The 12,195-nt window shown below is 45.7% G+C and overlaps 1 protein-coding gene across 2 annotated transcripts in view; it reads right to left on the bottom strand.

The window, feature by feature from the left end:
- The window catches only part of CPEB2 (cytoplasmic polyadenylation element binding protein 2), a 54,450-nt gene extending 43,495 nt beyond the window's left edge, over positions 1 to 10,955 (bottom strand). Inside the window, exons 1-2 of one of the 2 annotated variants that reach the window (XM_068679938.1) lie at positions 8,774 to 10,955; positions 6,336 to 6,614 (exon numbers count right to left, since the gene is read on the bottom strand). In XM_068679938.1, coding sequence (XP_068536039.1) covers positions 6,336 to 6,614; positions 8,774 to 10,222 — 1,728 coding nt within the window. In that variant the 5' untranslated portion in view covers positions 10,223 to 10,955. The remainder of the gene's footprint in view (positions 1 to 6,335; positions 6,615 to 8,773) is intronic. The other variant, XM_068679939.1, reaches the window with a different exon arrangement.
- Between the last annotated feature and the right edge of the window lie 1,240 nt (positions 10,956 to 12,195).

Raw genomic sequence — 12,195 nt, 5'->3', positions numbered from 1 at the left:
TTAGAATATGGTCTTGGCTGGCTGCAAAAGGGGCTCTAACTTTGACCTTGCTGATCAACATAAATTTTTAAAAGCTCACTTGAAAAAAAAAAAAAAAAAAAGTTATCACTTCCCAAATGAAAATTTTAACAATTTTTTTTTTTTTGGCCTTAAAGCTGACCTAAATAAAAAATGAGATCTAAGACTAGAACGTGACAGATGATTTCATAATAAAGCATTCGCAGATTTAAAAAGTACCCAAGGTGTTCAGTGTTAATGTTAGCAGTAATAACCTGAAAATTAGGTATAATAGATACTCTAAACTATCATCCTTGCCAACATCTAAGCTTCAAGTCGTTCGCTTTTAAGTGAAGATATACTGTAATCACAAGCCCCTTGTTGAAACTGCAACTATCATAGATAGGAACTTAAAACATATGACTTACTACAATTTTAGCTCTATAAAAAATGAAGGATAAAGCCTTAAAGTAGACACTTTAAATAGGTTGGTTACTTTACAGTGTCATTAGTGGTAATGATGAGCTGTGTCTTGTAGACATCTGAGAACAGTCAACCTGACAACAAAAAGCGCTTTAAAGTTAAAATTACAAAATTAGCAATGTAAGCCAGCTAAATTGAGCCGAAAATGCACCAAGAACAGCTCCTGTGGCAAAGACACACCTACTTCTCAGCTACATATGTATTTAAAAATGAAAAAAACTCAACAGCATTTACTGCATCCATACAGGAATACTTCAGCTCAAGAACATACTTTCATGAACTGGCAGCAAACCAGACACATTATGGAGATGATTAAAGGCTTGGCAAGACTGACTTATGAGGCAAGTCTAGGAGGTTTGCGTATGAATAACTTGGACAAAATAACAAAGAACAATAAATTAGACATTTGAAAGGGAAGTTGTCATCCAGAGTTACTGAAACTCCCCCCCCCCCCCCCCCCCAAATAAAAAAAAATAAATCTGTAAATATCTATACAGTCCTGAAGTCCTGAATACTGAAATGCAAATACATCAGACCATACAGTAAAAGTACTTTTGGACAAGTCTTAAGTGAGAACGTATTCATTTTAATTTTAGAGAACAAACGTGCTTTGGCACAGAGAATGAGGTTAGATACACTATTTAGCATAAACATCACTGGTATAATATTAGAGCTGCTAAATATATATATATATATTTATATATATATGTGATTTTCCTAGCTCTGATTTTGACTTGCATTAATACTGTAGAACTGAAAGAAATTTTAAGGGGTGAGAATTCCTAGTTCAGAAAAAGTTTTAAAAACATGTATGTATGTTAAGCCCCCAAAACTTTCAGCTAATTTATTCCTTTGCTTATCTATGCAGCTGCCAATACTGTTTTTCCAAAAGTCTTGATCTTACAAAAAAAAAAAAAAAAAGTCAGTCAGTAGACTGTTCTCTCCAGTTAGGGATAACCTCAATATGGTCCCCAAAACACAAAAATCTGTTCTTATGATCTTTAATCATCTTTCATTAGTCCCAGGTAACCAATCTATTGCATCAGAAATCCTGAAGACACTGTTTTCTTATAGGTATTACCCCAGTAAAATAAGGTAATACTTATAACCTATTACCTATATAAGGTAATGCTGACTTACAAATCAGTGTTTGGACAACTACACTAATCTGAAGAGCAAGAACTCTGTAGGTACATACTCCCAAGGCCTTCCATATTTAACCACAGCAGCAGGACACTTGGCACTTCTGAATAATCAGGCCAGTATTTAAGAGTCTAAATATGGCATTAAGAACGTAACTTCAGCAACTTACTCTTAATCTAGAACTGGCTCGTATGTGTATCATCTGGAGTAGTCATTTAAGACACGAACATTTATTAAACAGTCTCAAACTGTCCCACTGAGGATCTGAAAATCTGTGTGGAGGTGATTGTAAGACAGAAGCAATGTGACAGCAGCTTAAATTAAATACCTCAAACTGACACCTGCTGTGAAGTACAATTTTAAAATTCATTTTGCTTTGGAAGTATTTTGTTTTCTTGGGTAAATTTCAAAAATAAATAGAAAAGGGAAAAATCTGCACTTCTGAGGGTATGTACTGTAGGTACCTTGCCATACAAACACCCAGCTGGAGAGCTGTGCTCAAATGTAGAATAATAAGGCTCAGCGTTCAGGACCACGAACATTGCCTGTACTGTTTGTTTGAACAAACAGGAAGGACAAATCAAGGTGAAAAACACCCGGACATGCAATGTATTTCCTGAATTCAAAAGAAACACGGGACCTAAATTCATATTCATTTTATTATAATGCCGTGTTTATGTTGGAATGAAAATACTTAAACACTGATGTATATTATTAAACTGTGATAGTAGCTTTTTATAAGCTTATTTGCACAATACTGAGAAACATTAAGCTTGCAATCAAAATAGGATTAGCAGATAATTATATTTTTTAAATGGTTTATTATTTTCCTCATTCAAGGAATGTAAATGAAAAAATATAGAAAACTGACTTCCGTGCTTGTTTTGGGCATGGAAGTGCCTGAAGCACATTTTGGGGGAAAACGGTATCAGGAATGACAAGAATATTTTTAGCTTTATAACCTATGCTCAATTTTATTTATTTATTTATTGGTACTGTAGATCAGGGAGTATAGAAGAATATTGCCTAATTTCTTGACACGTAATATAAGTGCCTGAACTGGAATCCCAGGGGCTGTACACGACCAGTGGTGACAGGTATGTTCTTCTAGAGAATTAGATTATCTAAATATGGAGCCTAGATTCTCTTTAAGGAGAAAGAGGCCACTGAATTAAAATGCTTAAGTTAGATAGTGTACACACAGATTTATACAATACCTGACATGATTTCTAATTGTACCGTCATGATTCTAGCACACAGCAATAACCCCTTCCCTACAAGAAGTACCTATAATGGTACAAACAGTGTGGCAGAGCTAAAGCTTTTAGGCATCATTTTATCTTACATTAAGAGCTGTAATCAATGTAGTTTATCTTATCTTAAAAATCTTCAGGGTGGGGCGAACATCTTACAGTTAGTCACATATGTAAAACTTGACTATTGGCTTAACTTGTTCATGTTTAAATCAGAGTTGCCATGATGTTTTAACTGCTTTTATTATTATATGTAAAAACAGGAAAAACTCTTGAATTTTGGAAAATTCCCAAGAGATGTCCTTCATAACTGCTATAAGCAAAAGCAGCTTTGCTGTCACTACTATCCCACGTGAAGTTGCGTTCACAGTGGCCATATGTTTCAGTTTTAGCTATGAAGCACAGAAAATCTGCTTTCATCCCTTTAAGTAATATACGAGATTAGTTACTCGGTTATCAGTAACAATAACTTGTATTTATTGTCACTGGTATATTAGGTTAATACCAAGAAACATTATTTTCAACAGAATTAATGTCAATTCTATGATGGGGCCCATCCATCTATGTAAGAAATCCCAAAGTAGAAAGTTTTTAAATTTGTATATGATTCCTTTGTAGCTTCTTTCTTTTGCATTAGGTACTTGTTCCACAGCAACTGGATGGGCAGCTGACACTGAATGCCATTCAAACTTCTCAAAACCAGAACATTTTCAAGGATGCTTAGCAGAACACTAATGATCTGTAGAAGGTCAGTGAGAACACCAGCTTTTTGAAGTCTTCAGCTGCTAAGCCTGAGCTAGCTAAAAAGCTTTCAAATAGCCAGCTGAAGTTTGGAGGAGAGGTGCTGTGAACCCTGCCATGCGAACTGATGACTGCAGTTAAAACAAAGATGCATGGTCATGTGGAAAAGCATTCTGCAGAACTGCAAATGATGCAGTTGTGTGTTCAACAGGCATGCAAAGACGCAGTCCCTCTTTGAAAGCTTGAAAGAAACGGGGAACTTTTACATACCCACAAACACTCTCCTATAAGACTTTCTAAATGGCACAAATTTAATGAATATTTGAGTGTCTTCTGAAATAGCTACTGTATCTTTAAGGATCTTCAATCTAAATACCTCAGCCTTTTATGGCCTGAGACAAGCACAGTACAAATTAACAGGATGGGTGTTTGACAGCATCGCAATTGCCAGCATGAGTCCTGATGAAAAGCACCACAAGCTCTAAATTCTATTTAACTTTTCATTATGACTTCTAAAATTTAGCAGTCATTCCAAGGACTTGACCGTAACAATAGCATAACTGAAGAAAAAAAGAACACAAGTTCAGTGTAGCAAAATAATTTATGGAAACATCTAGTGTTTCCACAATAGCAGTGGGTTAACACTGCAAGCCTTCAAATAGGAGTATTTTTACTGATTTCTACAATTATGACTTTGTAAATCTAAGATAGATTTAAGTATTATAGACCTACAACAAATACAGCTAGACAAGCAGGTTGATTTAATCTGTGGCTCTGGTGTTCACAGATGAGACCAAGAACAATGATGTGTGCCCACCATCTCTCCGTGAGACTCTTCAGAAAAACCTGACATGAAAACCTAGTAAATTAAATTAATGTTTCTAGAGATGAATTTAAAGTATTTTTTCCTACCCTAGTACATAGGGGTGATTTAGATTATAGTTGGAATGCACGAGACTTTTGTTTAGACATAAAAGTTAGTTCATCTGTATCAGATGACCACTGCAGAAGCTTCTTAAAGTTTGAAGCACTAGTCATACCTCCTTGTAAAGCGTGTAAGTAAACATATTCACGACTTCTTAGCCGCATGAGTTCCAGCGTGTACGTCACTGAAGTTTCAACATATGATGGCATTAATATTTTTAACCCAGTTTCTGAGGCTAACATCATCACAAGACATTTCAGTGTTTACTTTCAACTCTTCTTGAAGCCCTCTACTGCAAAGCATTACTGATCTGTAATCCGTTTCCCTGAACGGATCAGATTGAATATGTGAAGAACAACATCATTTTTTCCATATTTCTACCCATGTAAAAATGATTCAACTAAGATGTTCCAGCGAGCAAGGCTACCTAATGAAACAGGTTTTCACAGGATAGGCAAATCCTCTCAAGTTTTCAGGTCCAACGAATACGCTTGGCAGCACAACTTGAGTATGGCCAAAAAACACCATTAGCCTCATGAATATTGCAAATATCAGAGCTCACTCAGACAGCGCCAGGACATGGCAACTCACGCCAAATAAATAGAACTCCACCAGCAAGATGGTTAAAAAACAAACAAAAAAAACCTTGTGGGAAATCAGGTCCCAAAGAGCACTCCTTTGCTGCTGTTACAGCCACACTAGGATTAGCTTGCTAATTGATGCAAATACATCTATACAAGCTTAAATAGTTACAACGATGACAAATCAAACTCTGGGTTATTCTGTGTGGAAACCTATCAAAACAATTGTAATAGCCATATGTGGAGATAAAGAAACATCCTGATTATTTTCCTTCCATATTATTGAAAAACACTTTTGCTGGAATACGATAGCTGAGTGTGAGACTGACTCAAGCCGACACAGGTATGAACAAAAATAAAGAATATACAGAATTCATGGACTAAGCTGCTATTTTAGAAAAGATGCGTTTTAAAATAAGTTGCCCAAGCTCTTCTAGGTAACTGTAAAAGAAAAAAAGTGCAAAAACTATAAATTATTAGAATGGCAACTGAGACTGGGATTCAAAATATGTCTTGGTAGCCGAAAATTGTGTTAAGGCTAAATGAACACAGGCAGGTATGGGAAAAATAACATTTTACCAATAAATAACGGATGATATCGGAGTTTTGTGACTTACCTAACATCACATAAAAAGTCACTAGCAAAATTCAAGTGAATAGCCCAGATTCTTAGTACTAAGGCACATCCTGCTGTTTAACACTTCTGGCCAAAATATAAAAGTTGGTAGAACGTGGAGAAAAAAAATAAAATCTCACTAATATGCAAGTGTCAGACTAGAGTATCAATAAAAGACTAATGTGACAAAGATTCAGAGCCATCTACGAGAGTCTGAGAGCCATCTACAAGAGTTTGTAAGAAAATCTGTATACAAGGATAAGCAAACAAAACAAATGCTTAGTTTTAAAAGGGATTTATGAGAATATGAGCGTTATGATAGGCGGAAAATACTTGCTAGATTAAACATTTTTGCTCCTCTGTCAATGGCTACATCTCTATTTTTCTCGACAGTCAATATTCTTCATTAACTGTAAGAATCATATATTGCTGAATATAATGAAAATGCTGGGGTTAGTTGCAATTAAATAATAAAAATTATATACAATTTTCAAACCAAGTATTGGGACAGTAACCACTGTTTAATTCTCCTTAGAGCGAACAAAGGCAAAATGCTACACAAGACTATGAACGCACCATTTACATACCATCCTTACCTGCAAGGGAAGGAGAGTATTACTGTTGTTGTCAGTTCGGAAAACATTATCTTCAATCCACGATTTTGGTGTCAGTGATGGAGTGGAGCGAGTAAATTTAGGAGGAGCTATGACATTACCAGAAAAGGGCTTCTTCAAAGGAGAGATCTGGTTCATAGTTCCTGGAATCCCCATGTTTCCAGTTCTACGATGGTCTCTGCCATGCATTCCTCCCCAGGATATATTTCCTGTGCTCCAGCCACTACTTTGATTGCTCCAGGGCGACTGCTTCAGAAGAGGCTAAAAAGAAAGATTCATTTATATTATTTTGAAAAATACTTGAAATGCTTTCATACTTAATGGAAAAAAAAAAAACACACTAAAAAAACACCAATCCATCAATGCTCAGAAGATTTCTATAATCTCCTCTTTCCTGATATTGTATAAATTCATTACCGAGGCAAAAAAAGAAAATCTAATATAGAGTCATAGAAAAATTGTAATCCCCACTCTCCTCCCACAGTCCTTGGGTAACCAGTTCAGATTGTTATCCTTTTAGTAACCGGTAGGATTCTTTAAAAGTCCAGAGTAGAACAGTCCTACAGTTAAAAATCATGTTACAGAAAGGCTCAGGCCTTAACCTGATACATTATTTCGTATTACATAGCAAGATCTCTGGAAAAAATAACAAAAAATTCAAGAAGGTCATTTTTAAATTATCATTATTAAAAAGAGATCGGTGAGTAGGTATTTAAAAATTAAAATTCAGATGACAGATTGATTTTTTTTCCCCCAGTATCGCTCAGTATCACTAAGTATTACCATATAAGAGCAGAGAAGAGAATCTGTTTGAAGAAGCTATCTTAACATTTCCACATTAAAATGCATTATTCTGAAACCACGGCTCAAGTATTTCTGGAGTAATGCACAGGACTATCTCTGGAATTCTGCAGCTTACTCTTTTATTTTTTTAAAGATTAGTTTCCGTATTTAGAAGCAGTGTAAAGGATTTCTGTATCTAACAAGCGCACTATGACTATGCTCCTCAATATCACAATGTAGACTGCCTTTAGAGCACAGACCTCGTAAGGTGACAAGTTTTTATTCCTGAGGCACAACTTGTGCTAAAACCTGACCTACAGCGGTTGTCCGTACTACCAAGAGGTGGACCCACTGAGCCTGACTGACAGCGAAGAACAACATTTATCTTCAGTGCTCTAAAACCTGCCTGTTCCTGGAAAGGCCTTTTCTCAAGCATACAAGTGGGGTGCGTGTGAGGGGAGGATATTCTGAATTCAGTACTTTTATCTCAAAGCTTAGCTGCAAGCAGCCCTCAGCTGGTAATTTCTGTAGCTTAAAAATTTAAACCATGTTGATACGTTATACAGTAGATAAAACAGAAAGAAGGCATTATAACGCCCTCTCCCCCGAGAAAACAAACAAAAAAACACTATAAAGACATTTTTTGGTCAAGTAATCAGGCAAACATCCCATTCTATATAATTACAGATAATTATGTTGTAAAACTTGAATACTTTGGTTGGAATTTTGGGAGAGGCCAGCCCCGTATTGTGAAACAAACCTTCAGAGATAATGCCAAACGTTAACAAGCCTCTAATATTGCTAGTTATACTGTCACGGGCACCGCTCGTGTTTACCTACAACTTGTAACAGAGAGAAAATCTCCGTCCACCTCAGCGTTAGAGAATGGCTTTGGAATTTCTCTGAGGAGGGCATTGGCGCTACGACACCCAGCTCCCTGTCACGACACCCAGCTCCCCGTCACGACGCCTCCGAGTCGGACCTCGAAGGGGCAGGCGTGAACGGAGATTCCAGTTCATAAATTGTCAAAATAAATGCTGTACCCAGCCGTCTCCACCGCCTCAAACTGACAGGAGGCAATGCCCGAATTAAGGAAAAATGAAGATGAGGCCTGTCTAACCTAGGCCTTTCATGAGCGGGTGAGTGCGAGAGGCGGCTGCGGTGTGCTGGTGGGCACCGGCACCCACCGGCTGCCCTCCCGCCCCTCAGCACCCCTACTTCGCCCTCAACTTCCATTTTAACGCTGTTGGGTTCTGTTAGGGCGCTGCTGGAAAATCTGCGGCGGAACCGCAGCAACATGAAACACTGTATTGCGTTTGGATACAAATCCGAGCGATTTCGGGCAAAAGCCCGGAGGTGTCAGCCGGGGCGTGACAGCTCCCCACGAGCCGCGAGGGGCTGCAGAGGGTCGGGGAGCAGCACGGGCTCCATTTGACAAGGGCGAGGCGACGAGGAGCCCCGAGGAAAGACGTGAAAAGCACCTCGCCTCCCGTCCCCAAAGCGGAACGGGGTCCGCGGGAGCCGAGGAGGGGCCGCCAGCCCCAGCCCCTCCACCTGCCGCGGCCACCCCTCGGCTCCCTGCCCGTCCCCGGGCGCCCCCCGCTCGCAGCCGGGCTCCCCGCCGCCGCCCCCGGTACCTGGTGGTGGTTGTAGGAGTTTCTCTGCTGCAGGAAGGCGGCGGCGGCGGCCGCCGCCTGGTGTTGGTGCTGGAGCTGGGGGCTCACAGGGGATCTCCGGTTCTGCTGCTGCTGTTGCTGCTGCTGCTGCTGCTGCTGAGGTAAATTCATCTGCGGCGGCGGCGGGGGGGCGGCGGCCGAGAAGGGGCTGCTGAAGGGCCCGGCGCACGGGTTGTGAGGAGACACCGGCGAGAAGCTCTGGAAGAAAGCGGGGTTGATCGATGACGGGATCCCCGGGTAGAAGCTGGTCTCGGACTCCGGGCTCGGCGGCGGCATGGCGCTGATCTGCCCGCCGCCGCCGCTGGACGCCGGAGGCTGCTGCGTTTGCTGCGGAGGCGGCGACGAGGTCTGCACCGACCAGGGGGTGCCGAAGCCGGGCAGCGGCGGAGGAGGAGGGGAAGCCGCCGAGGAGGAGCCGCCCCCGCTCTGGTGATGGGGGCTGGGGATCTCCGGGCTCTGCAGGCTGCTGAAGCCAGAGCCCAGCCCGCCGGGCAGGAGGTTCCCGGGGCTGCCCAGCAAGTGGCTGTTCGGGGGGGACTCCATGGGGGGCGGCTTGGCTTTCGCCTGCAGGCGAGGAGGAGACGGCGGCGGCGGATTCAGGCAGGAGGAGGCGGCGGCCACCCCCACATTGGGGTCGGCGGCCACCGGTGCCGGCGGGCAGAAAGGGGCGAGCCGCTCGGAGCCCCCCCGGTGCTCGGCCGGGCTGAGGGGCCGGTGGCGAGGGTAGTCCCCGGGCGGCGGCGGCGGCTCCGGGGGGTGACCGCCGAGGAGCTGGAGCTGCTGCTGCTGCTGTTGCCTGTGCTCCTGCTGCTGGTACTTGTCAGTGGGGTGGCTGAACTGCTGCTGCTGCTGCGGGGGGTGGTGATGATAGTCTGGGGGGTGGTGGTTATTCAGGGGGTGGCTGCTGCCGAGCTGGGCTGGGCTGCTGAGCGGCGGCGGCTGCTGCTGCTGCTTAAACTCTTTCCTCTTCTGGCTCAGCTGAGGAGGCGGCGGCTGCTGCTGCGGTTGCTGCTTGTTTAAATCCTGGTGGGGGCTGAGACTGGGTTTAAAGTCAGAGGAGGGGTGGCCGGGAGGGGGGTGTCCTGATGCGGGGCTGCTGCCCAGCCTCTCGCCGCCCGGCTGCTGCTGCCGCTGCTGTGTCACCCCCAGGAGCAGCTCATCCTGCATGGCGCGGGGATGCGCAGCGGCGGCCGCCGACGGGAACGGCGAGGGCGGCGGCACACCGGACACGCCGCCGCTGGAGGAACCGGTTGCGGTGGGTGAGAAGGGGCAGGAGGAGGAGGAAGACGAGGAGGAGGAGGAGGCTGCCGGGGAGGGGAAGGACCCCGCGTAGCCAGCGCCTCCTACACCCCACGGCGGGCTGGGGCTGCGGCTGGGGGCCGCTGCCGGCGGCAGGCTGCGGTCCCCCATGGGCCGGCGGGGGCTGCCCCGGCACCGCGGGGCGAGGACACCTCGCCCGGCTGGAGACAAAGATAATTAATTAATTAACCTGGGAGGGGGGCCGGGGAGGGGGGTGAGCACTATCGGAGACCACTACGTATGCCTAAAAACAGCCGCTCCCTACAATAAAGCCCTTGCCCTAACCTCCGCTGTACTGTTTTTTTAAAATATTGAACGTTTCGGTAATAAGTATCTCTATTTTATCCTTTTTCTTTTTTTTTCCCTCCCCCCCTCCTGCTTCTCATTTATTGACCCCCGTCAGGGCAGCCCTTCCCCTCCCAGCCGCGCCCGCTGGATCATCCCCGAGAGCCCTTGGCAGGTCGCCTCCCCCGGGGCAGGCCCCCCCCCCCTTCTCCTTCTTCCTCCTCCTCCTGCTGCTACACAACAGTTCCGGGGCCGGCCACCGAGCGCCGGGCTCCGAGCACCGCGCGGGGCAGCAGGGAGGCCGGCCGTGCCGCCGCCGCCTTGCCGAAGCGGGGCCCCGCTCCGCTCCCCCCTCCGCCGCCGCCACCCCCGCCCCCAATACCGGCTGCCGGCCGGCCGCAGCCCCCTTAAGAACGCCGGAACATTCGTCATAGTTACGTCACAGCGCGCTCCGCCCCGCCCCGCCCGACCTCGGTAATGAGCCGGCTGCTGGGGGCCACGCCCCCCTCATGAATAATGCATGAGCGCCGCCAGCCCCGCCCAATCGCGCGGGGAGGGGGAGGCTCGCGCTGCCCAACGACGCAGGGCGCCGGCGGGCGGGGTGGGCGCAACCATTTTTATAGGAGAGGGGGGGACGGGGGGGGGGAGTTGTGTGGTGGTTCGCTCCGCCGCCTGCCTGCCTCATTTGCATTGACGTCAGGCGCGGGGAGGGGGCGGGGCGCGGCGGCACGAGCCCAGGGGCTGGCGAGGCCCGGCTGTCATGGCGGCGGGGGCGCCCCGGGGAGGGGGGGACACGGGGCAGAAATAAACGTTGGGGGCACGGGGCTGGGCCTGTTGGGATCTTCTCCAGGAGTCTGTTAGTGGACACCATCAGAAGCTGTGTGGCTGCTTTCCGTTGGGCCAGTGGACCCTCAGCCATTGGAAACATCCCTTATTTGTTAAATTGGTTTAGACTTGTTCAATGTAAATAAAATGCAGATTTAGTAAAATTCTGTGTGTGCTCATCTCTGACGTGAACATGGGCTTGTTCGGGGGTGTATGTTTGGGTTACATATCCACGTATATCCACACCACCTCGTAGGGTTACCACACAAGCACATTGGCAGCTCAGCAGACGAGTTGATAAATATTTCCCTTTGCTGTGTTTCCCCTCAGCGCCCCACCATTATTCATTACGTTGGCATCCGTTCTAACTCCGCAGCTGTCTTGCACGTAACGAAGCGTAGGGCGCCGACCCAGGCCCTGCCGATGATGGCATGCTGAGGAAATGTTGCCGGCCGAGTACGGGCTGTGCTCTCAATAGCGCGTTGCTTCACGGCCCGGTCCTCACCAACGTGGCTCTGGGGAGCTGTAGAACTGGTAGGATCCAGCTTGCCTCTGTGTCATGCGCCTGGCGTTCGGTTATGTGCAAGCCCGAACAGAAGCTGTCCTCTACCTGGGGCGTTTGCTGGCATCTGACCAGGGTGGAAGTAGTGCTGCGCTGTTCTCTCCCTCAACCAGCTGCCTATTGCTAGAAAGTGCATAGGAACTTGTTTGGCTATTGTTTTTGTCCCCTCACCTTTAAATTGAGCCCAAATTCTAGCAAATCTTCACTCAGAATAGTTATTGAGGTGTCCATGAGCTTTTACTTATAGAATCATAGAATCATTAAGGTTGAAAAAGACCTCCAAGATCATCTGGTCCAGCCATCCCCCTATCACCAATGTCACCCACTAAACCATGTCCCTAAGCACCAGGTCCAACCTTTCCTTAAAAACTCCCAGGGATGGTGACTCCACCACCTCCCTCGGCAACCTGTT

This window comes from Anas acuta, chromosome 4 (genome assembly GCF_963932015.1).
Source record: "Anas acuta chromosome 4, bAnaAcu1.1, whole genome shotgun sequence".
In the NCBI taxonomy this organism is placed as follows: Eukaryota; Metazoa; Chordata; class Aves; order Anseriformes; family Anatidae; genus Anas; species Anas acuta.
This window is presented reverse-complemented; position numbering and strand designations above follow the sequence as displayed.